Source organism: Trachemys scripta, chromosome 2 (genome assembly GCF_013100865.1).
Source record: "Trachemys scripta elegans isolate TJP31775 chromosome 2, CAS_Tse_1.0, whole genome shotgun sequence".
NCBI classification, from domain to species: domain Eukaryota; kingdom Metazoa; phylum Chordata; order Testudines; family Emydidae; genus Trachemys; species Trachemys scripta.
Window position 1 is genome coordinate 203,833,904 of NC_048299.1, and position 26,507 is coordinate 203,860,410.

The window sequence follows — 26,507 nt, forward strand, 5'->3', positions numbered from 1 at the left end:
GTGATGGGGTAATGAGGCTAAGAGTATGTCTACACTACGAAATTAGGTCGAATCTATAGAAGTCGGTTGTTTAGAAATCGTTTTTATACAGTCGATTGTGTGTGTCCCCACATAAATGCTCTAAGTGCATTAAGTCAGCGGACTGCATCCACAGTACCGAGGCTAGCGTCGACTTCTGGAGCATTGCACTGTGGGTAGCTATCCCACAGTTCCCGCAGTCTCCGCCGCCCATTGGAATTCTGGGTTGAGATCCCAATGCCTGATGAGGCAAAAACAGTGTCACGGGGGATTCTGGGTACATGTCGTCAGCCCCCACACACACACACACACACACACACGTGAGAGCAACATCAGACAATTGTTTCGCGCCTTTTTTCCTGGGTTACCTGTGCAGACGACATACCACGGCAAGCATGGAGCCTGGTCAGCTCAGCTCACTGTCAGCATATGTCATCTGGGTGCCAGCAGACATGGTACTGCATTGCTACACAGCAACAGCTAATTGCCTTTTGGCAGTAGACGGTGCAGTATGACTGGTAGCCGTCATCGGCTATCTGGGTGCTGGCAGACGTGGGACTGCATTGCTATACAGCAGCAGCTCCTTGCCTTTTGGCAGCAGATGCTGTATTATGATTGGTATCCGTCGTCGTCATACTCCTCAGTGAGTTCGGTCAGAGGCGCCTGGGCAGACATGTTTGGTCTCCTGGAGACTCAGTCCTGCCGGCAGTCCTATTGCACCGTCTTGACGATGATGGCTAGCAATCGTAATGCAGCATTTTCTGCCAAGCACCCAGAAGATGCCGATGGCTGTCAGTCATGCTGCCAGCCTAAGATGTAAAAGATAGATGGACCAGATTTGTTCTGTATTCATGTGCTGTCCCCTTCCTCCTTGAAATCAATGGCCTGCTAAACCCAGGGTTTTGAGTTCAATCTTTGGGGGGGGCCATTCTGTGTGACAGTTGTTTGTGTTTGTGGTTCTCCCTGATGCACAGCTGCCTTTGTTGATTTTAATTTCCTGTAAGCCATGTCGTCACTCGCCCCTCCCTCCCTCCCTCCCTCCGTTTTGCGGCTTTTTTGAGCCCAGAAGCCATAGCACTGGGATCATGGAGTCTGCTCAGATCACCACGGCAATTATGAGCACTATGACCACCACGCGCATTGTCCTGGAGTATATGCAGAGCCAGAACCTGCCAAGGCAAAACCAGGAGAGGAGGCGACTGCAGCGCGGCGACAAGAGTGATGAAGAAATAGACATGGACATAGACCTCTCACAAAGTACGGGACCCAGCAATGTGCAAATCATGGTGTTAATGGTGCGGGTTCATGCTGTGGAACGCCGATTCTGGGCCCGGGAAACAAGCTCTGCAGACCATCCGCTGAGGTGAGTCTGGGGGGAAGTCAGAGCCAACAGTGGGCCCCCAGCAGCAGGGAAAGCAAAGCAGCCCCATGTGGCAGGGGAGGAGCTCAGCCGGCAGACAGCTGCCTGGCTACTTCCTCCCTCCCTGAGCTGCCCAGACACATAGAATGCCGCTGCCAGGGGAAGTGCTGCCTCTTCACTGCTGGACATCCATCCCAGAGGCATCAATCTGGGGGGAGGGCATGTGACTCCACACTGCCGCCCCCTGCTCTGGCCCCAGCCCAGCTCCTCCCCCATCCCCAGTTCCGCCCCCAACTCCATTTTCAGTTCAAGCTCTGCTGCTGAGGAAGCCTTGGCTGTGCAGTATTGGGGGGGGGAGGGGAGGGCAGCACAGGCAGATTCCATTAATGGGGAGGGGGCATGACTGGAAAAGATTGAGCACCACTATTCTATGCTGAAAGATTGTAACGATCTCTCAGGAACACTCCTCTGCACCAACAAAGGGAAGCATAGCTATGTGCAATGAGAAGCGCAGGAACATTTCTTCTTAAGTCATCTCTTAAAAACAAATCTTGAAGTAGATAAAATGCCCATTAGGATAAATGACAGGTATATTGCTGACATTCTGCTTTTAGGCCAGGGTTCATGTGCCTTACTGTGCAGTTTAATACTCCTTCCAGTTACTAAGACATCACTATCGACTAGTTCTCATTGCTCTTTCTTCACTTATGTGTGTTCTCTTACCCACAATGCAGTCCAAACTGAACTGCTTTCAAATAAATACAGCCCCACTGTGTATTGGTAAAAACTATCCAGCTTACTTTTATTATGCATCTTCTGGGGTCCTTGGCAAGTCCTTCCTGACCCCCTAAACACACACACTTTTTAAAAGGTTGATGTTAACTATTTCACCCCTCCTCCATGATCTAACAATGGTGACATCTAAAGTATGGTCATGGGCATCTCAGTGAAAGAAATGGGGCAGTTTACACCTCAGAACTATTGTTTCAGGCACTCTGCACGCTCAAGCTGACATTGCTGCATTGTTTATACTTACTTTGCATTTGTGAAGGTTTTCTTGGGAACCATAACAGCTAAAGACTTAGGCTATGTCTACACTGCGCACCTTACAACAGTGCAGCTGTGCCGCTACAGCCGCACCATTGTAAGGTACACAGTGTAGCCGCTGTCCCAGAGATAAAATAAGGGCATGTCTACACTTGCCATTTAAAGCAGAAAAAGTCTTTTTTGCACAAAAACCATGGGAGCATCTACACTTGCCAATGACTTGAGAGGCATACAACTCTTACCAGTGATGCTCTTGCAGTGATGTGCAAGTGAAGACAGGTTCTTTCTGTTTACACAGCTTTTAGCCTCCTGGAGCTATCCCACAGTGCCTAGGTGACCACTCTGGCCAGCAGCTTTGCTGCTCTGATGCCAGATAAACGGACATCCACCCCTTCCCCTGTAAAGCCCCGGGGAACTTCGAAACTCCCCTTCCTGTTTTCTTGGCAAGTGCTCACTTATCTGGCTGGGTAACAATGCCTGCTCCATGGAGCAAACCCCCTGCTTGGAGCAATGCTGAACTACTGGAGCTGATCAGTGTTTGGGGACAGGAGGCTGTGCAGGGACCCAGGATGCCCCACAATCACCCCTCACCCCCTTCCCACAAGACCCATCTTAAAAATGGAGAGAACTGCTCTAGAGCGCTGATCTCATTCACGATGGAAGTGCTGCTAATGTAAACACTCTCTGACGCCTGAGGAAGTAAGTGAGTACACAAACCAGCGCTTTACTGTCACCAGTTCCCTATCACTGGTGAAACTTATAGCACAAAAACTTTGCAAGTGTAGACATACCCGCAAACCATACCCAAAGAGGGGCAGTAGCTTCGTCGCTGGGAGAGCGTCTCCCGTCAACAAAGTGCTATCCACACTGGCACTTTTCGTTGTTAAAAATTTTGTCGTTCAAGGGGGGGCTTCACACCCCTGAGCAACAAAAGTTTTAATGACAAAAGTACACTGTAGACATAGCCTTACTTTTCAAAAAAATGAAAGTGAGAACTCAGAGAGCAATTGAGAGGTCTGACAATATACCCCAACTATTCCTTTGTGCCTCCACTGTGGTGAAAGCTTCACCTTTTGGAAAACACTGATGTAAAGTACTATTTAACACAGGGTAGCGAGAGGAGAGCCTAGAGCACTGGTGACAAATCTGAGGCTCCTAGTGAGTGAGAGAGTGAGAGTGCATTCTCTAGAGTCTGAAACTGGATCTTGTCTACTGGAGGAGTGACCATGTAGCTGTTGTGGAATAACTCTATGTGGACACTATATCCTGGGAGAAAAGTGATTTGATTACAAAATAATTTCTTCACTCACAAAGAGAAGTAATTATTCTTTAATAAAGTCACTTTTATTTCAGAACCAAGCATCCACACAGGGGAGTTAGTTTGGAAGAGATCATTCTCTCCACTTCAGCCCCTTCGCCCCCCCCTCTCCCCCACCATGAAAATAAATTGTAGCATCAGGACTATGATCATTTTTCACATTATGTCAACCCTTTCAATAGGTAAATAAGACCAAGTTAAGAAAATAAGAAAAGTCCCAAGAAACACCACAACTATTTTAGAACCATTTAGCATGAAAGTTGAAATTCAACTTAAGATATTAATGGATCTAGTGGACAAAGAACAAAGAACAGAAGATTAAGAGAAGGCTGCAAGTTTCAACAGAGCAAGGAGATATAGAATAATAATGTAATTCTCACAGGATAACATTAGTAGGCTGTGAACTGTTGCTACTCAAAATTGTTACAGCCTTCCCCTTTTACACGACTAACCCATTCTGCCAAGTAACAAGATGTACAGGCAAATAAATCCATGCACACTAATATAGTGCTCAAGACTAATGCCTTGTAATCACCACAAACAGCAAGTTTTACAAGGCCTATTCCAATTTGGGAAGCGTTTGAGAGATGCGAAGATAACACTTAGTCCTGCCACGAGTGCAGGGGACTGGACTAGATGACTTCTCAAGGTCCCTTCCAGTCCTACAATACTATGCTTTCTATCAAAGGTTTGCTATGGTATGTAAAACTATTTTAATGGCGGCTGGGAACCCTCATGGCCACACTGCACATACCGATACCCCTTCCCCCTCTGATGAAACAACCCCTGGCAAATTTGAATCTCAGGCCCTCAATGGCATTTCAGAGGAAGTCAATGCTTTGCAGCTTTACTGGCTTGTGCCAAAACAGACTATTGTATCTAACTCAGGTTTTAACTGAGAGTCAAGGTTGGAAGTTGACAGAACCAATTATTCTAAAAGCATTCACACACCCCAGTATGGAGAGGTTACCTGGCACAGCAGCTGCTGTGAAATCTGTAGAAATACAGAAATGGAAAGTCCAAGGCACTGAAGAGATCACCTGAGGAACAAAGTAATATGCTCAGTGGAAAACTGGCAAAAATACACATAGTTACAAACAACTGGGGAACAACAATTAAATAGTTATTACAGTATTAGTTTAACATTCCTTTACAGCTGCCTGACTCTTTAAATTACTAAGTTTTCCACATTTATAATGTTTTTAATGATTCATTCCTGACTTTCTCAGTTCTAGCTGGTTCCTGCCTTTTGTTCAAAAAGGGAGAAAGGGTTGTAGAAAATGTAAAAGTATTCTTGGCTAATATATTTCTAATGGCACATAAATGATTGTGTTGACACTGCAGTTTCCAATGACCAGGCATGCACCGCATTCGCTAGTTTTACTGGAGGGCCCCCAGGGGTGAATTTGTTTCCACTGAAGTCAGTTAATTCTTTTAGTTCCATGCTGTGCAACAGGAAACATTTACATGTATTGGCTGCTTCCCTCTCTGGAATTTGAACTCTGTCACAAACAGCAAGTCAGGAGGTTTAAAAACGTTCTTCCAAATATGAGCAGAGTAGGGCTGATGAATATTTGCATTTCCAGGAAGTCTGACCCATAGAGCTCTCAGGAGTACCTAGTGTCTGGAGTTCTCTCACCTCCAAGCTCTACAAATTCTCAAAGTGTTTCCCTTCAATTTTTAAAAATGTGTGCCTATTTCACTGGGCATTTCTCTTTCATAATTCCTGATGGGAGGACATGGCAGGCACAGTGGCTTTATAAAGCACCAAAAGCTCCCACTAGCTGAAGAGTGGTACCTGTTCATTTCTTAAATACTTTTTCCCTTTGTCTTTCTGACTGGTTGAATCTTCTGTATAAAGAAATATGGACAGGTTCCACCGCCACTGCTTTGACTAGTAAACCACAAATTTGCCAGGAACTGGAAATGGATCACTTGATGATTACCTTTTCTGTTCATTCCCTCTGGGGCACCTGCCATTGTCACTGTCAGAAGACAGGATACTGGGCTAGATGGACCTTTGGTCTGACCCAGTATTGCCATTCTTATGTTCTAACATGCCTCACCTCCCTGAATTATTACTTATCGTTGGCCCTTTGGTCACAGTGAAGGACAAAATCCTACCATGGGCTGTGATGGAGGGGAGAAGTGAATAGTGGGAAAAAAAAAAAAGAGACCCCCTTACTCCATGTGCAAGGAGCAGAGTGAGACCTCAATTTAGCATTGAGAAGAGCATAAGGAAGGAAACCCAGCATCCAGGCTCGCTGGTAGGCCTTGGTCTCAAGGGAGCAGTCTACCAGCTAATCCTTGGGACTAGCCCCCAGTCAGCTAAAATGCAAGCTATAGTCTGCAGTATCTGCTAGTCAGGGTCCCATGCTGCTCTTTTGCAAAGGGCGGGTAGGGTCCATATGACAGGCTATTAGATGCAATTAAATATCAGGTCATGGATCTCACAATGATAGGCGCCTTTCCCCTCTCCTTTCTGAACGTTGTATCATGGCCTAGATGGTCCTGATCCTACTCCCAGTTAATTCAGTAGCAAACCTCCTAGTGGTGCAGGATTCAGCCCTGTGGGAGGGCCTGAGACAAGTTTACTATAGTTATTTTGTCATAGCCTTCGTGCAAGCAATTCCACGTGGTTTTCTTGTTGACTCTTCAAGATTTTGCACCAGGATGTAGAGTCTGATCTTAAACTGCATACATTAAAAAAAAAAAATCAAACCAGAACCCATAAAAAATAAAGGTTAATACATTCTCTATTCACTTTACCTGCTGGATGGGATGCAGAGGCCAAAAGCACCACACTAAAGAAAGAAATGATAAATACTTTACTACAAATTGAATACAAAAGTTATGAATAAAGGAGGATACAAACAATCTGCTCACAAATGGACAGTGCACATAACTGTTCATTAATGAGTGAAGTTCTCCCCTATGCAATGGGACAGCACAGGCCTCTGTATCACTTACGTCATCAAAATGGAGCTTAAGTGGGACTAAAAAAATAATAATAAATAAATGGAGATATCCTATCTCCTAGAACTGGAAGGGACCTTGAAAGGTCATTGAGTCCAGCCCCTGCCTTCACTAGCAGGACCAAGTACTGATCCCTAAGTGGCCCCCTCAAGGATTGAACTCACAACCCTGGGTTTAGCAGGCCAATGCTCAAACCACTGAGCTATCCCTTCCCCCTATAGTGTGTAAGCCTTGAGCTCGCTCTCTGTACAAGAATTTTGACCTTGTGTGTGCAAACAATGATTTGTGGGCATGATTGGGGTAACTGCATGTGCAAATTAAGCATCCAGTTCCACATGTATGTTTGTGCAAGCACTGTGTGCCCATATTTGTGAGAATCACACTCAAAATGTCACTTAGATGCAAGGAACAAGTATTCATGTTACAATTAGAACATCTATAAAGAAAGAGCATACTAGTGAAACTCCTGGCCTCAGCAGAACTAACAGCATTTAGTTTTCTTTTCTAAAGCTATTCACTGCTGAGTTCCAAACACACTCAACACTGGAAGGGGAATTTTAAAGAATATTTATCAATGCACATTTTCTCGCATATATAAATTATAAAATCAGTCAGGGCCGGTTTTAGGTTTTGTGGCCTTTGAACTAAGATTTGTGAGGCCCCAGCCTGACTTCTAAGACTGACATAACCAGAGCCAACACCACAAAACTAAAGGGTGAAGGGACTCCCAGTCAATACTAATGTCTCTCCTGAAAAGCACCTGTTGTTCAGTTACCACCCTGTCTCCAAGGATAAAAGACTACAGAATTATTGGTCCTTCACCATGCACAAAGATTCTGTGGCTTTATGGTTTCAAAAAAGCTATGCTTCCAAAGCCAAGTTCTAGCTGCTTCCAAATTGGAACAAGACAGCTGTCCATGATGGAGGAAAAGCAACAAAGATGGAGGGCAGCAGTTCAGCCAGAGGCCCTGCTTTTTACCTGACTGACCATTGGTAGGCACTGCAGTTATGAAAGTGAAGAGACATGCTGAAGGCATCACAATTTCCCCCAATTAACTGCTACTGTCTCCTGCAGTCCTAGGGCAGATCTAGGATGGCTGTAAGGTACCAACCCAACCAGTAAAGCCATGGAGGCCTACACAATGAGAAGGAGTTGTGGCTGCCAAAGACAGGGCCTGCAGCAGGGTCTTACTAGAGTTCAATGAAGCATGGAGCTTTTCTGGCTGGTGCAGGGCATATGTTGATGCTAAGGTCCCAAAGGGTGTGGAGGGGAGGGTCCTGGCTCTGAAACCAGTAGTGCAGCACACAAGGCAAAGGGGGAAATTACATGTTAAACATATGGTCAAGTGGCTTAGGCTTAACATTTTCTTCAGAGTACTTAAAATATATATTACCTGGCGGAAAATGTCCAGTCTCTAAATATCTGTATTTTTAACAAACAACTGTTGTGCCACAAAGACATTAAAAAGTCAACATTTCTAGATTATTGAACACACAGTATGTAATTCTCTGCTGCTGCCTCCAAACTAGATACCCAGAAGGCGCTTCAGTTAAATAAACCCCAATTCCACAAATTTACGGACATCATCAATTCTGCTGGTAAACATAGCAAAGGAGGTGAAGGCACGTTGCTTATTACTCAATATGAAACACAAGGGAATGAAGGCACAAATGAAGCTGCATCAACAGTGGCTACGGCTGTGCTACAGTCCCCGCTTTTGCTTTGTACATATTTTACTGATAAGATTATGGAGAGTAGGAAATGTGTATATGTTTGCCTGGGTAAGAAACTTCATCTGCAAGCAAAGGGAATTGATAACCCTTCGACATCCCAGGCTCAGATCCAAAGGAAACAAAACCTTAGTGGGCCAAGGGGCAGCCTAAGCCAGTGGGTTAAAACTGAAGTAAGCTGCACTGTATTTATGGTCTCAACTGGACATCTTGTAGCACTGCCTGAAGGACTCTGGGACTTCCCAAAAGACAATTTAGGACACTAGGCAAGGGATAAGGAGTAGAAGCACTAGATCTCTGATTTTCCCAAACCCACAATATTTTATTTTGGGCTGCACCTTGTATGCTTTTCTGTCCGATTATGGGGCAGTTTTGCCAGCAAGAAAAGCAATTTATGCCTGCAAAGCTGGCCTTCATCATAGCAAAAAAATCCAGTGCAGCTTTTTGTGCTCATAAATAAGAAAGCCTAGCAACTCTTCCTAAAGCCACTTCTAATGTGGGTGTGCACTCTTACAGGCTTTACACATATTTCTGTCAACACACTTGAATCAAAACCTGAAAACACCCCTCCCCTTCTATGTCCTAGGTTTCTCTTGGCCAGAGACTACCAGTTGTCTGGCACTTCAGTTTCACAGACAAACATCCAATAGATTAAGAGCAACAAACTCAGCCTTTGCTCAGCCTATGGAATTGCCATCATTTCAGGTTTGACAAACATTTGTCAGGTTGGGGTGTATCTAATCCTTCCTCGTCGTGGGGCGGGGGGGTGGACTAGATGACCTCTTGAGGTCCCTTCCAGCCCCACATTTCTAGGATTCTGTGTAAGGAGTGGCACACAGCCATCTCTCCACAGGCAAAAACTTGGGAAGGAATTGTGACTCATTGTTTCTAGGAGAAGCAATTAGTGCCACCACTTTCCAGGTGCACATTACTTTGCCCTCACACTGCACACCCTGCCAGCTCTGCTAGTCACAACATGGGATGGGGGGGAGGAGGACGGAACCAAAACTGCACCCAGTCCTTGCCCAATTGCTGTGGGGGAGAGTACCCAGCATGCATTGCCACCTCTTTGCCCACCCCTCACCCACACTCCGGCCAAGAGACAGGAAGCACTAGCATCAGCATATGTGTGAGCAGGACCAGGGCCGGCTCTGGCTTTTTTGCCGCCCCAGGCAAAAAAGCCTCCCGCTCCCCCTCCCCCTCCCCCCACCCCAGCGCGGCAGGGAAGGGTGCCGAGCCCGGCCGCGGGCCACTTTCCCCAACCGGCCAGAGCACCGGGGGGAGGGCAGCGAGCCCGGCCGGAGCTCTCCGCTCTCCCCGACCGGCCGGAGCGCTGGGGGGAGGGCGGCGAGCCCGGCCGGGGCTCCGCTCTCTCCAGCGGCGAGCCAGCCATGGCTCTGCTCTCCCCGGCGGCGAGCCAGCCTCGGCTCCGCTCTCCCCGGCCAGCTGGAGTGCCGGGGGGAGGGCAGCGAGCCCGGCCGGGGCGCTGGGGGGAGGGCGGCGAGCCTGGCCGGAGCTCTCTGCTCTCCCCGACCGGCCGAAGCGCTGGGGGGAGGGCGGCGAGCCCGGCCGGGGCTCCGCTCTCTCCGGCGGCGAGCCGGCCGTGGCTCTGCTCTCCCCAGCAGCGAGCCGGCCACGGCTCCACTCTCCCCGACCGGCCGGAGCACCGGGCGGAGGGCGGCGAGCCCGGCTGGGGCTCCGCTCTCCCTGGCGGCCAGAGCACTGGGAGCAGGGCGGCGAGCCCGGCCGGGGCTCCGCTCTCCCCGGCGGCCAGAGCACCGGGGGGAGGGCGGCGAGCCGGCCTGGGCTCCGCTTTCCCCGGCCAGCCAGAGCGCCGGGGGGAGGGCGGCGAGCCCGCCACGGCTCCGCTGGCAGCCGGAGCCCCGGGAGGAGGGCGGAGAGCCCGGCCGGGACTCCGCTCTCCCCAGCGGCCAGAGCGCTGCGGGGAGGGTGGCGAGCCCGCCGCGACTTCGCTCTCCCCCACGGCCGGAGCGCCACGCCGCCCCCCTCCAGGTGCCACCCCAAGCACAAGCTTGGTGGGCTGGTGCCTGGAGCCGGCCCTGAGCAGGACTACTACTGGCACTGTTAGGATAGGCTACAACCTGCCCTGCATTTATGTTTCATCCTATGCAAGAACTGCAGATAGTGCTTCACTATCTCTGGAGGGCTATCACACTACATGTCCCAGCACCTCATTGCTATCTCAGATTTGAAAAACTAGGGAAGTTCAAGAGTCTTTTCAAATCTGCAATCTAAAATTATTTGCATCTTGCCTTGTGAACAACAGCAACAGAGGCAGACTGTGGCATTTTGCAGATTAATTCCCTGTGATTTATCGTCCATGTGCTGATTAAAATAACAAACCCACTCTAAGTCATGACAAAATAGGCCCTATAAGGACTGGGGATTATACAGCTATTGGAATTAGCTCTAAATTAGTTTTGCTAGTGAACAGAAGACTCAGCATTCCATACAATGTATATAATATTTCCACCATTTTATCAAAGTAGATTCTTAAATATTTAAACTGTATCTGTCACAGTCAACACACCACTCATTTTGTGTGGAGGGTATGGCGGGGGGACAATGACCAAAGCCCAAAGACACAATAAATGGGAAGGGAGGAACAAAGGAAAAGGAAGAGCAGTAAACACATCTCTTTGCTGGTTGAACCTTGCTATGTCTCTCAGACCCCTCAAAGTGCTGGTAAATTTGAAAGCAACAAGATGAGTTAAAGCCCATGGAGAGGTAGCTGTTTCCTGCTGCTCTACTCTAGAGCAGCAAAATGTCCCCTGAAAAGAACAGGACAATAGACTGAATCAGACAATCCAGTTATGAGGGAGGCCCTCAAAATGGTCAGCTAGAGCACCCAGTCGTTGATATTAGAACCAAACTTTCCAGCTTTTAGAGACGAAAGGTTTCTATCCGGGCTATGTGGCTGACCGATTATTTGCAGACTGGTAAAAGTGAACTTTAATAGGCTTTTCTAGAATAGTTTTAAGAAACATCACATAAATGGTGGTCAACTTTCTGAGAAAGATACTTTAAGTGATGAGGTGTGAGAAATGCAATATTTTCAAAATCCAGCAAATCCTTCTTCAGGCCTATCTAGTTCTGGAAAGTCCACCTCCATGTTTCTAATGCCCACACTAAAGACAGTCTCCTAAAAAATTCATTCCAGATTTTAAACAAGAATCAGTGCATGCGGGAACAGGCGGCATTAAGATATTTAGTTTGTTTCAGTTACACTCTTGGCAATACTAGATGGAGCAAATATTTGATCTTTTAAAAAAAGAACTTTATACTAATATATTAAAGCCATCCAATAGCTTGGGGCAAAATTTTTAATGCTCCATCCAGGCATCATCTACAGTAAAAGTGCAACTCTGTTTTCATAACCAGGCGGTAACGCTTTCATCTGACTCTGTTACAGCAATCACTGTCAAGTTGTGTTCACACGGTGGCTTTTTCCTGCATAGTCAAATGTAAACCATCTGATCAGGGTTAGATAATATGAAGATACAGGCACCAGCAGCATCAGTATGCAGCAGACGCTGCCCCTTTCCACACCGTCAGTATGCAGCGGAGCTACAACTAGTCTAATAGTGTGAATTTTCATGAAAAGTGCTCAAGTAGACAAGGCCAGTGAGAAGCACCACACATTCACAGAACCTGGCATCTCAGAAGACTGGGGCCTTGTCTGAACTAGGATACAAGGTGCGTTGTTAGCTAACACATGCTAACTAACACATTCTAGAAGTCTGGTATAGACAAGGCAGTGTGTACAACAGTCTACATTGGTCAAGCTTAATCTTAGGCTTCCTCACAGGCTTTAACTTGACCATCTTAACTAGGGTAACCACATTTCCCAATGCTGAACACGGGACACCTGGTAAAATTACTTGTATTCAAGCGAGTTCAACAGCAATCAATCAGAACTATGCACTACAAACATTCAAATTACCATCAAGCTGACTGAGCCCCTGTTAAAAAGAAATACTGCGTAGTTGGATTCTTTTTTTAACCTTCTTATCTTTAAGGATTTAGGGTTCACACAGGGAGGGGTGACACACATAGTCCCATACACCTCTCTCACACTGGGGAGGTAACCGACCAACCCCATCCTCCCTGCCCGGTGCTGTCTGCCGTCCATGCCTCGCTGGAGCCCCAAGATGGACCTGCCTCTCCTGGTACCTGGTGCCGCATCTTCCTGAGGCAACGCGGGGGGAGGGGGGAGAGTAACAGAACATACAGGGTCACATGCCCCCCTTCCCAGATTTCTTCCAGGGTTCACACCAGAAGATGGCCAGCAGCAGCCTTTCGGCACTGTGCAGGAGGGAAGGGATGGGAGTTGCTTCCAGCCGCAGGGGATGCAGTGGGGAGGGATGACCTGGCTCATATCTTTGCAGAGTTCATCACTTCCCCCATACTGCCTCCCTTCACCCCCGTGGCTGGAAGCAGCTTGTCCCTTCCTGCCTGCACAGTGTCAAAAAGCAGCTAACACCTCCAGGCTGCTGCTGGCCACCGATATAACCCAGCCACCTCCTGTCCCCCGGCTACAGCGTGGGCAGGAAGGGGTTAAGCCCTAAGGATGCATTGTGCATGAAGGCCCAGGGAACCTGACTGCAGGGGCTTCAGCAAACTGGGCCAGAGAGGTGGCTCAGCAGGCGAGGGTGCCTAGGGGGCAGAGCAGCCCCGCACTCCCTGGGGGCAGGACCTAGGGCAGAGGGTTGTGGGGGTGAAGAGGGTGCTAAGCCCCTGCCCAGGGGGCTGCTGTGGAACCTGCAGGGTCAGGGTATGAACAGGCTGGAAATCGCTTCCCTCCCACCCCCCACCCCTGCCACTCCAGAGCTTAGCTGAGGGGCGGAGAGGCTCCCTGGCCCAGCGCTTTCCCGGGGCACTGGCCCAGCCAAAGGCAGTGGAGGAAAGAAGGAGCCTGCCAGCCAGGCTGTTGGTGAGCTGAGCACCCCGACCAGGGCTGGTTCTCTGCACAGCACTGGGAGTGGGACACGCCCCACTGGGGGGGATATGGAGGAGCAGCGGGGCAGGGAAGTGGGGCAAAGTGGCAAAACAGAGAGAAGTCAGTGAGAGGGGAGCACGTAAAGGCCGATGGGTGGGCAGCAGAGGTGATATGTAACCAGCTGCCACCTGCCCACACTCACCAGCCACTACAGCTCACAGCCAGTGCCAGCCGGAAACGGGACGGTGGGCGGGGTCCTCCTGGCCAAGAGCTGGCAGTCAGCGTGGCTGCGCTGATGGACCAGCAGGGGGAGCAGCCAGCCCCACGCACTTCAGCTTGGCCCCGCCACCAGCCTTGTACTTCCACCCCCATCGTCGGCCACTGGACCCATCTCACTCACCGCTAGTGGGTGGGTGGCTGGCAAGCAGGGATCCAGCCACCAGCACAAGCTGCCAGGGGGGCAGGGGGGGAGAGAGACAAAAACAGGCAACTTGTCCCGTATTTTCTAAGAAAAAGTTGGGACACCCACAGGAGGGCTTAAATACGGGACTGTCCCTTAAAAAATGAGACGTCTGCTCACCCTAAGATTCTTAACATCTGTTAAAGGCAGCTGTGCCCTAGGTTGACCATAACTGGCTAACACAGTTTTAAACAGCACTTAATTAAAATGTTCTAGTTAACACATTTAAAAACAAAAAACCCACTTTTCCCTGGTCTCAACAATGCCTAATTGCCTTGGAACTGAATGTCCCTTAAAAAAAAAAAAATCCCACAGAGCCAAATCAAAGAAATGTAAGTTTCCAACCACCTGCCTCCCTTCTAATCAAAGAAATCAAATGAAGTGGGAATTTACCCACAAAAGCTTATGCTCCAATACTTCTGTTAGTCTTAAAGGTGCCACAGGACCCTCTGTTGCTTTTTACAGATTCAGACTAACACGGCTACCCCTCTGTTACTTGACAGCAGATAATCTGGCCCTAAATTTGCAAGCTGCAAAATTCAGATTTGGATCCAAGATCTAAATCTAAGGTTTGGGCCCATCTGTAGTTTTCAACTAAATGACAATGGAGATTCATAGTTCATGCAAGTGCTAATTACAAGGAATAGGATTTTATTGCTTGCTTTACTTTTCCACCTGATCATTAGACAATAGACCCATTTACGATTTTCTAAGCAGAACCACTCAATCAAGAATTAATAGATTATTTGTATGCATAAACGCCATATTTGCAGTTATGTGAATGAACCAGTGTTCAAAATTACAACAGGTGTCTGTCTCCTTTGTCAAAAATTTGCTTTTTACTTGAGAAACCTAGGAGAACAGATTGATTGTCTTAGGACATGAAACTGCATCATGCAAATGGATACTCATACACTGTTAGTGCATGCTGTATTGCTAGATTTTCTTTGGCACATACAAAACCTGCATTAATAGCCTACTCCAGCTCACTTTATTCATGCAAATTGGAAAGTTTTATCTGACTAAGATGAAGAGGTCTGGACCCTGCTTTTTAACTTTATGTTAATAGAGTTACAAGGTAAAGGTAAAAAGCAACAGAGGGTCCTGTGGCACCTTTAAGACTAACAGAAGTATTGGAGCATAAGCTTAAGCATAGTCTTAAAGGTGCCACAGGACCCTCTGTTGCTTTTTACAGATTCAGACTAACACGGCTACCCCTCTGAAGGTAAAGATAGTCAACTAACTGCCTTAGGTCTAACCCACTGATGTGTCTGTATAAGGCCCACTCAGGCAGGCACACACCCACACAACACATTTTCATCTCCAGTCTTTCTTTCATCTGGTTCTGCTCCTACTTCAAGTTCTTGATTTTATTTCCCTTTCAATGTCATCTTTCTCTAGCACCATCTAATAGTGTGCATGCCTGGGGCTCACCAGGGGTCAGAGAGACTCACAAGCAGATGAAGGCTGCCACAGTATTATTTCCCATCCCTCAATAACAAAGCAAAAGTAAAAATATGGACGTACTTTGTGCCTGCCTCTAGATATCACTTGGTGTTTGGCACAGGCAGGCAAAAGGTGACTGGGGTCAGCATGGGTATTCACAGGCGAGCAGGGAGGTTTGATTACAGGGCCCTACATAGCTTACTTCAGATAAGGACTTGCAAAAATCCAGAAACAGCCATGCTCACTGACTCCCCTTGGCTAGGATTCGATATGCCCAGTTAATGCCAACAATTAGAGGTCTGAATTATCTGCCCCATATAAAGCACCATTTTTAACAATCACAGTTATTGCCAATGCTTTTTGCATGGGATGTGTCGATACTTAATACCTCCCCTTTGGTAATAACTGGTGTTGCTTGCTCTCCTCCAGGTTTGCTTTCATCAAGTCATTGTGTCAATCTTACCTTGGGAGATCAGTGATCACGCATAGTTAAAACAGTTACCTTTTCAAGTGTAACTTGGCATGTACACCCATTATCTCACCCCCATATATTCTACTGTTGGACCCAGGCCCTTTTATAAAGGTACATTAGATTTATTTGGTTAGCAGGAGCATCAGCTGTGCTTCTGAAACAAGACACTGATGAAAATGGAAACATCCAACACCTAAGAACAATCACTGTGTATCAAAAGCAAATTCATTTTACCTGAATACATAGTTTATATATTGTTGGTCTAAATCACTAGGGAGAAAAAAGAAAAAGAGCTCTATCAGTAAAGCAGTTTAATGGCAGCACTTTCTAACTAGCAGTGATTTAAAATATCAATATATTAATTAAAAACATTTAAATGGTTTTAACAATATTTCAAGTGTATTGCTTAGTCGTCCGTACTAAGGAAAAACTCCCATTAACGTCTATAGAAGTTTTGTCTGACTAAGCATTGGGCGCTTAAGGTATGTCTACATTGCAGTGTAAGCCCAGGGTTCAAACTCAGGCACAAGATTAACCAGCCTTCCACCTACACACAACTCACACTAACCCAGGGCTTGGACTCAGGGTCCCAGGACTCCAGGGGGGTGAAAGGTCTGAGCCCGAGTCAAGCTGGGACCCAGCTCTATTGCTTTGCAATGTAGCTGTAGCCCCACTGGACTTGTACTCTGGGAATCTACCAAAATAATTCCACAATCTCATGGGCTGACTTTCTTTGTCCTCGGGAAAGGCAAGTTTGGTGGACAGTCACATTTTCCCACAATGCACCATGAATAAAGGTCTGAAGTAGCCACCTTTTGGGAGGGTGCTAGAAAGTCCCAAAATTCAACAACTCCTAATCTGGGGTTACAAATGAGTGTAGACACTCACGCCCTACGTTAACAAACCCAGGGCCTGCTAACTCGAGTTCTGCTAACCTGAGCTTACACTGCAATGTAGACGTACCCTTCATCTTTAAGCACATATGGCAACCAGTCTGGAAAATAAATTTCAGTCTAACCATATTATAATACAGTTTATACGTACATATCCTGCAGCCACAGGAACCCATATCCATATATGCTACTGCAGACTAATGACAGGACAAATATTCAGGCCGACTTGATTTCAAAGGAGTTACTCACATGAGTAAAATTACACAAGTGCTAAAGTGCTCATAGGATTGGAGTACAATTTTCAGAAGTACTTAAATGATCAAGGCACCTAAATCTCATTGAAAGTCCATGGGTTTCAGGTACCTAAGTCACTTAGGTGCTTTTGAAAATTTTGTCTTGCATCTTGTATAGTGGAGAGAGAGAAAAAAAGGTAAGTGCAGACTCTGCAGCACTCAAGCTTAATACAAGCCAATGTTTTTAAAATAACTGTGCCAGGAATCAAGAGGTATGTTTTTCTGAATTGGGCCATGATTCATTAATGATGTACTGTTTAAAGTGAATTCAAACATGAGTTAGTGTTCATCTTAGTGCTGTATACAATACACTTAGGTGTAACATAAGGATGACAGTCAACACTGTTCATTTTATCAGAAAAGTTACTACTATTGGTCAGTTGGTAGCCATCAAAGGGTACATCTTCACTACCCGCCGTATCGGCAGGTAGCAATCGATTTTTCCGGGATCGATATATCACGTCTCGTTAAGACACGATATATCGATCCCTGAACGCGCTCACCGTCGACTCCGGAACTCCACCAGAGCGAGCAGCGGTAGCGCAGTCGACGGGGGAGCCACGGCCGTCGATCCCGCGCTGTGTGGACCTAGGTAATTCGATCTTAGATACTTCAACTTCAGCTACGCTATACGCGTAGCTGAAGTTGCGTATCTTAAATCGATTTCCCCCCACCCCCAGTGTTGACCGGCCCAAAGAAAGTTAATATATCAAGGGTCACCTCACTTATCTCAATAAAGCAGAGTTTAGAGGCCTGTAGTTTACCTGTCCTAAATAAATGACTACCCTTCTATGATGGCCATGCCTTTCCTTTAAAAAAAGAAAACAAAAAACAAAAAACGTTACCTTAAGGAACTAGTTTTCCACAACTTGTGAATGACTTTGTAAACCCCTGTAATTGAAATGACATGTGTAACTGGTCTAGTACACGATCATTCTGGTTAACGTGCTATATTCATTTGACAGTTGTACTCACAGATATTTGTACTTTGTACCAGCATGGCACACAGGATGCACACATTGCTAACAAAAATAACCTAAAATAACTGTTCTTGAGGGCACAGCTCCCTGGCACAGATCAGCTGAATCACGCTTGTGGGGCTTGGGCTGCAGGGCTATAACATTGTAATGTAGACTTGTGGCCTTGGGCTGGCACCCTGGCTCTGAGCCCCCGCAAGGGGGTGGGTCTCAGAGCCCGGGCTCCAGCCTGAGCCCAGATATCTATACTGCAATTTTAAGCCCCACAGCCCAAGCCCCAGGAGCCTGAGTCAGCTGATCCAGGCTCTGAGATTCAGTGCCACAGGTTTTTCATTGCAGCATAGACATATCCTAAAAGTGCCTTAGCGTGCTTTGATCTAGTCCTGTTTCAAAGCAAGTTAGATCAAAAATCACTAGAAAACAGTGCATGTCTGCAGGGTCCATGTGGGCACTTAGTGTCAGCAGACTACTGTGGAACAGGTTGTCACAGGCTGCAGCCCTCATTGCCAGACTGGCACCTCTTCCAGGTCATGCTGGGGATTAGCTTGAGGCCAACCCATCCAGGGTCTGCCATCAGCACTCTGTCTTTGCTCCTGCCTACGGCTCCTCTCGCAGCATCCTCTTCTCAACTCAGCCCTCCAGTAGGTCGTCATCTGTATTTCCCCCTTTCAGGAGGTGGGGGGAAGGGGTATCTCTGTCCAACAGTCCAGCCACTTCCTCAGTGGCAAGTGGGGGGGAGCAGGGCCTGCCCACTACTCCAGGCCCCAACCCAGGGACCCTGCAAATAGCAGCCTCCTGCTGTTCTACTGTCAATACTGCTCTGTTTCCCTGGGCCACTTCCCCATGGCCCTAGCATCTTCTTCACCCTCACCTCAAGGCACACAGCGGCTCAGTCCCAGGAGCCAGCCACTGCTCTGTCCAAGGTGCTTACAATTCTCTCAGCCCTCTAGGGATGCAGTCCTTACTCTGGGCTCCCAGCAGCAACTGATCCTGCTCTGCCCTGTGGCTCTTATTATATGGGACCACTGGTCCATGACTGGCTGTTCCTTGCAGCCTCTCTCCTATTGGCTGCTTCTTGTGCAGCCTTCCCAGGGCTGTATTAACCCTTTCTCTGCCAGTGTGGGGTGGACGCCCCATCACACAGATTAACACCATAGCTTGTCCCAGACTAGAATAGAGTCTCTAGACACTATACAAACATACAGTAAGAGATAATCCCTGCACCAAAGAGTTTATAACCTTAATAGAGCAGGTGGAAAGGAAGTACTATTATCCCCATTTTACAGATGGAGAATTGACACACAGAGAGACCAAGGCCCAGATCTTCAGAGGTATTTAGGCACCAAACAGGAGGATCTAGGTTTGAGGGACTTGCCCAAGGACATACAGCAAGTCTATTGCAGAGCCAAGAATTAGCTCAGGTTTTCTGAGACCTGGTCCAATGCTTTAGCCACAAGACCACCTCTCTAGGGGTGGTGATTTTAAAGATGTAGATGAATCGGAGACTGATTAATCCTGTGTTTTTAAATTTTGTCCTTTTAAAATGTGTATATGTTTTATTGAGTTGTGTCAATTTAAAATTAGAATTTATTTTTATACTTATTTTTTGTAAATGACCTATGGCTAAGACTCTCTATATTAATAAATGTATTATTAATTATTGCTACTTTCCTGATCTGCAAATTCTTCAGGCTTGACTGTTTAAACTACCATGGAAAGAGTGTGTCACTGACATCAGATTTACTATGCCAAAGCCAATAATCCCAGAATTTATTCAAATTACAGAAAAATATCCAAATGCCCATAGAAAAGAAAACCACAGTTTAAATTAAAAAATGCAAGAGGATTGTATACTCATACGAATATAACCCAACATTTCACCACCCTTCCTCCTGGAGTATGTTCTGCACAGATTTTCAGTATTTTAAAATACTATCTGTTAACGGACATTTTAAATGAAATCAGTGTGTGTAAGTAACGCCCAGACCACAAGCTATTAGTAAATGTTTTCCAAGGAAGATCTATTAGTGAGCACAGCATCAAAACCCTGCAAAACATCCATTGTTTATTAAAATTATATGTGAAATTTCTGATCCAGTTACCATTGACTGCCATACCTACTTTCCTCTATTGTTGTTTTCAATTTAAAAAACTATAAAGGCAGAGGGGGCGGGCTTTCCTATTTTCTGCTGTGCAAGGCAGTATGACAATAAACCCTCTCTTATCTTTCATCGAAGTATTTTTTCTTCTTTCTATTATCAGTTTAAATTTCCCTGTCTTCACAAGAAGGCCAAAATTTGCCTGCTTGATGGGTTTATTTTCTGAGACAAGTTTTTGAAAACTTACCAACACAGATCAAGTGAATTAGAGCCCAGAAATAGCCATCTGGATCAAACTGCAACAGAGAACAGCTAAATAAATAAATGCTCATGCATGTAAATACATACACAAATACTACTTTTGTATTTGGTTTCACAAATTAAAAGCAATGGGAACTGCACTATAAACGACAACACATTAGGAGAGATTAAAGATTTCTCAAAGACTCTCTTAGAGCCCAGAGGATCATCCTCCCTCTGTATATCTGGACTTTATATTTCATGGACCAGCTCATCAGCTGGTAAAAATCAGTATAGTTCAATTGGCTTCCATGCATTGATTTAAATAACCTGAGAATCCAACCCCATAATCTCCACTCTCTGCTGTCAAACCCTGGCATTGCAGCTACTCTTCTTCAAGCAGAGGAGAAGAGACACGACTCCCTCAGAAACCTGTCACAACCAATTCTCCTAAATTAGCATAGCAGACAGGGGACTGCTGCAGAGTACTGTAATGCGTTTCTTCCCACAGTAGCCAATCATTCCGTCTCTCCAAGGGTACCTCTACACAGCCAAAAAGACCTGTAGTAGCATGTCTCAGAGCCAGGGTCAACTAAATCACGCTTGCTGGGTTGGGCTGCGGGGCTAAAAATAGCAGTGTAGATGTTTGGACTCAGGCTGGCACCTGGGTCTGAGACCCTTTCTCCTTTTTGGGTTTCAGAGCCCCAGCTCTAGCCCGAGCCCAAATATCTACACTGCTATTTTTTAGCCCAGCAGCCCAAGACCTGCAAGCCCGAGTCAATTGACTCAAGCTCTGAAACTCACTGCTGCGGGGGTATTTTTTGCTGTGTACACGTACCCTAGGATTCTCAGCCTCTGCAGGCTTGTAACAGAGAGACCATATGACTGGATCAAACAAAGATTGCAGTGCAGACCAATAGGCCTACCCCAGATGTGTACCTTCTGTTACAGTATCCATCTTTCAGTACACAGGCACACACACCATAAATACAAAAAACTTTACTGTCGGGAAAAATTGCCTTAACGCCTACTACTTAGTTTGGGAGCAGGGCCCCATCTGTCTGTTATGTTTGTGCAGTACCTGAATAATGGGGTCCTGGTCTGACTGTCTATCATAGACAGATGCTCTCCATGCTTCTATGGCCATCTTTGTATCTCACAGTCTATAATTTATCCTTACAACACAAGTACTATGATCCCCATTTTACAGATAGGAAACTGAAGTACAGAGAAGCAAAGTGACTCGCTCAAGATCACCTAGGAAGTCTGTGGCAGAGCAGGAAATTAAACCTGCGTTTCCTGAGTTCCAGGCTAGCACCTTAACATCCTTCCTCAAGACTAAGTCTCTTAAAAACTACTGCAATACAAATAAATAAAATAATAAATGATCATATACTATGTTATTAGGGCTGTCAAGCAATTATTTTTTTTAATTTCACGATTAATTGCAATTTTTAAAATCGTGCGATTAATCACAATTTTAAAAATTAATCACGTGATTAATTGCACTGTTAATAGAATACCATTTATTTAAATATTTTTGGGTGTTTTCTACATTTTCAAATATATTGATTTCAATTACAACAATTAAAGTGTACAGTGCTCACTTTATATTTATTTTTTATTACAAGTGTTTGCACTGTAAAAAGACAAAAGAAATAGTATTTTTCAATTCACCTAATACAAGTACTGTAATGCAATCTCTTTACCATGAAAGTTGAACCTGCAAATACAGAATTATGTACAAAAGTACTGCATTCAAAAATAAAACAATGTAAAGTTTTAGAGCTTGCATGTCCACTCAGTCCTACTTCTTGCTCAGCCAATCACTCAGACAAACAAGTTTGTTTACATTTGCAGGAGAGAATGCTGCCCGCTTCTTGTTTACAATGTCACCTGAAAGTGAGAACAGGCGTTCTCATGGCACTGTTGTAGACGGTGTCGCAAGATATTTATGTGTCAGATGCGCATGCTTCAACCACCATTCCAGGGGACATGCGTCCATGTTGATGATGGGTTCTGCTTGAAAACGATCCAAAGCAGATCGGACCAACGCATGTTCATTTTCATTATCTGAGTCAGATGCCACCAGCAGAAGGTTGATTTTCTTTTTTGGTGGTTCAGGTTCTGTAGTTTCCGCATCAGAGTGTTGCTCTTTTAAGACTTCTGAAAGTGTCCCTACCCCGTCCCTCTCAGATTTTGGACAGCACTTCAGATTCTTAAACCTTGGGTCAAGTGCTGTAGCTATTTTTACAAATCTTACATTGGTACCTTCTTTGCATTTTATCAAATCTGCAGTGAACTTGTTCTTAAAACAAACAACAACGTGTGCTGGGTCATCATCCAAGGCTGCCGTAACATGAAATATATGGTACAATTCAGGTAAAACAGAGCAGGGGACATACAATTCTCCCCCAAGGAGTTTGGTCACAAATTTAATTAATGCATTATTTTTTTAATGAGCGTCATCAGCACGGAAGCATGTCGTCTGGAATGGTGGCCGAAGCATGAAGGGGCATACGAATGTTTAGCACATTTGGCACGTAAATACCTTGCAATGCCAGCTACAAAAGTGCCATGCAAATGCCTGTTCTCACTTTCTGGTGACATTGTAAATAAGAAGAGGGCAGCATTATCTCCTGTAAATGTAAACAAATTTGTTTGTCTTAGCAATTGGCTGACCAAGAAGTAGGATTGAGTGGACTTGTAGCCTCTGAAGTTTTACACTTTTTGTTTTTGAGTGCAGTTATGTAAAAAAAATTTTTTAAATCTACATTTGTAAGTTGCACTTTCAGGACAAAGATTGCACTACGGTACTTGTATGAGGTGAATTGAAAAATACTATTTCTTCTGTTTATCATTTTTACAGTGAAAATATTTGTAATCAAAATATATACTTTGATTTCAATTACAACACAGAATACAAGATATATATGAAAATGTAGAACATCCAAAATATTTAATAAATTTTAATTCATAGTCTCTTGTTTAACAGTGGGATTAAAACTTCGATGAATCGTGATTATTAATTTTTTTGAGTTAACCGCGTGAGTTAACTGCGATTAATCAACAGCCCTAGTTATATTAAACGTAATAGGCCAAGGAGACAGTTTTATAACCCTTCACAAAACTGACTGTGAATTACCTTAGCACACAAGCAAAAGCCATGCAAATATATTCCCCCTGCTTGGAAACAGGACTCCCAAATACCAAGGTCAAAGACAGCTGACAAAACAGAACCCACCTGCATGTCAAACAAAGGAAGGCACCCTGCTGCGATCAGGAGGAATAGCACACTGTGTGAAAGAAAACAAAGACCTATAGTTCGTAACCCAATGCTGCACTCTCAAATCAGATTGGGAATTTCCATTCAATCTCACACTGACATCCCTTCATTTTTACATAGATTATCACCTTTTCCACCAACAGGAAGGTATTTTACCTATTCTCCTTTGTATTTAACAACAAAAACAGAATTTAAATCAGCAGAAAAGAATACCCGGGCAAAATATACATGAGTTAATGCTGTGGACAAGCTTTGTACCTGAGAGTATTAATCATATTGTGCCAGATTCTCCCTTACCATCCAGCCCCTTTGTACCACTCCGGCAGCATAAAGGGGGGTCAGGTTATGGCAATAAATGGCCAGCAAAGAATTCCACTTGTTGAGGGGAGTTCCCTGCTGTCATAAGCCCAGCAGAGGTGGCACCTGCACCAGCCACTCCTCCCCCAACTCCTAGCATAGGGAGCACACTGGGGCCATGGTGGACTGAGGGTGCAAAGGAGAGAAGCTCTAATATACCAATCCTCCACTGGTGTAAGGTCCCTAAAGCTGCTCTTACTCACGTCAGGGCTGAGTCAATTGCAGAACCAGGTAGCTAAAACCTGCTCTTTGACAGCACCCTTCTCCCCTGCTCCAGGCAGAGCTCAGATGCAGGGCAGTATTAAGCCTGTTTTCTTTAATTGTTGTAACCCTCATCCCTCCCTATGTATCCCTTCCTTCATCTGTTGGCGTCATTTCTTAAATTCACCTAATTCAGAATGTATGCATTTTGGGCCAAAGTTCATGTCTATCTTTATTTCTGCAACACACCATGAAAAGTTAGGAACTCTGCATCAATAGTAACAATAATGAACAATTGTTTTGCAGTTAGTTTTCCAGGGTTGTGAGGTGTTTTTTGGTTGTTGGGCTTTTTTTTTATTTTATTTTTTTTTAAATGTGGCATGGGAAAGCAAAACCAAGCAAGAAAAACTCAGGCATGCTTGATGGAGATAATCCAGTGATCAAAACCCATATATAACAAGATCACTGGGAAAAAACACCTGGATTGAAAAAAGTTCCAACACATCAATGAACGTGTTGCTTCTAAGCAGCATAAATGTTAAACTAATCTTCTCTGATTAGGGGCAAGGGGGCAGCTGTACTCTCAAACTCCAAAACAAAGTGGCTAATCCACACTCTAAGGCCAGGTCTACACTACCCCCCTAATTCGAACTAAGGTACGCAACTTCAGCTACGTGAATAACGTAGCTGAAGTTCGAAGTACCTTAGTTCGAATTAGTTCGAACTTACCTTGGTCCACACGCGGCAGGCAGGCTCCCCCGTCGACTCCGCGGTACTCCTCTCGGCGAGCTGGAGTACCGCAGTCGACGGCGAGCACTTCCGGGTTCGACTTATCGCGTCCAGACTAGACGCGATAAGTCGAACCCAGAAGTTCGATTTCCAGCTGTCGAACTAGCGGGTAAGTGTAGCCAAGGCCTAAGGCAGCGTTTTTCAAACTTCGGTTTACAACCCAGTACTGGGTCGCAGCATGTCAGGCACTGGGTCACTCTGGTCAGCACCGCCGACCAGGTCGTTAAAAGTCCCATCAGCAGTGCTGCCCAGCTGAGGCAGGCTAGTGGCTACCTATTTTGACACCACGGTGCGCCCCGGAAGTGGCCAGCAGTGGGTTTGGCTTCTAGGTGGGGGGCCCCGGGGCTCCGCGCACTGCCCCTGACCTAAGCACCAGCTCCGCACTCCCTTTGGCCAGGAACTGGCCAATGGGAGCGGGGGTGGGGGAGTGCCTGTGGGCAAGAGTTGGCGCGAAGCCGCTTGCATGCCTCCGCTTAGAAGTCAGACCTGCTGCTGGCCGCTTCTGGGGCGCAGCGCAATCAGCGGTGCCAAGACAGGCAGAAAGCCTGCCTTAGCACCCCCGCTGTGCCACTGACTGAGAGCTGCCTGAGGTAAGTCTGTGCCCCAACACCATGCCCAATCTCCTACCCCAGCCCTGAGCCCCCCCACACACAAACCCGAAGCCCTTCCTGCACCCCAACCCCAGAGCCTGCACTCCGAGCCCAGAACCCTGACCCCCTCCCTCACCCCAACCTCCTGCCCCAGCCCAGAGTCCTCTCCCACACCCTGAACCCCTCATTTCTGGCCCCACCCTGCAGCCCTCACCCTTGCACCCCAGCCCTGAGCCCCTCCCACACGCCAAACCCCTCATCCCCAGCTCCGTTGGGTCACAGACATCAACAATTTTCTTCAACTGGGTCCCCAGAAAAAAAGTTTGAAAACCACTCCTCTAAGGGTTTGTGTGGAAGGGAAGGAGCACTTGGTCTTCTAAATGAATGGCTTTTCTATTTTTATTCTCCCTCTCTCCTTTTCAGAGGTTAAACTTATAGGGGCAACAAATAAAGAGCCAGATTCTTCCACCTAGCATGAGAAAGGGTGGCAGAATTGGGCCCTATAATTTTCAGAAAGGCCATTCTTGAGCTACTTTAAAGCTTCATTCTTTTGCTGTTTATGATTATCCTTTGGAAGCTTAAACTTGAAATATGTTTCCTTTCCAAAACATTTTTTGCCTCCATCCTGTGCATGTAATGGTTTGTTAGTTATAATCACTGGCCTTCCAGCAATGACATTTAAATTATACAAAGGGGTGGGGGGGAAATCTATTTATACAATTGTTTTTAGAAAATATATAAAGATAATTTAATTTAATTACATAAATGTTCAATGTGGGCCTACTGCTGCCCATAGTAATGTGTTTTAAGTTATACATTGTTTTGGTGTTTCATTACTTGAAGCAAATACAGAAACCAGAGCCAAAACCAGTGCAATTCACCTCATCTGAGTAGCTTAAAAAACTTACCTACAGATTTTTAGGAGAGAGGTCTGCTGTATAAAAAGAAAGAAAATGTGCTCAAAAGATTTAAAGTGACTGATCGCTGAAAAAGT

General features: G+C 45.8%; 1 protein-coding gene across 4 annotated transcripts in view; it reads right to left on the minus strand.

The window, feature by feature from the left end:
• TMEM241 (transmembrane protein 241) overlaps nucleotides 1–26,507 on the minus strand; it is a 104,491-nt gene that overhangs the window by 59,933 nt on the left and 18,051 nt on the right. For 3 of the 4 annotated variants that reach the window (XM_034762766.1, XM_034762764.1, XM_034762767.1), the window contains 7 exons: nucleotides 26,422–26,447; nucleotides 23,535–23,586; nucleotides 20,298–20,346; nucleotides 17,820–17,865; nucleotides 16,023–16,058; nucleotides 6,513–6,547; nucleotides 4,714–4,783 (listed from right to left, as the gene is read on the minus strand). In XM_034762766.1, the coding sequence (XP_034618657.1) occupies nucleotides 4,714–4,783; nucleotides 6,513–6,547; nucleotides 16,023–16,058; nucleotides 17,820–17,865; nucleotides 20,298–20,346; nucleotides 23,535–23,586; nucleotides 26,422–26,447 (314 nt within the window). The remainder of the gene's footprint in view (nucleotides 1–4,713; nucleotides 4,784–6,512; nucleotides 6,548–16,022; nucleotides 16,059–17,819; nucleotides 17,866–20,297; nucleotides 20,347–23,534; nucleotides 23,587–26,421; nucleotides 26,448–26,507) is intronic. The other variant, XM_034762765.1, reaches the window with a different exon arrangement.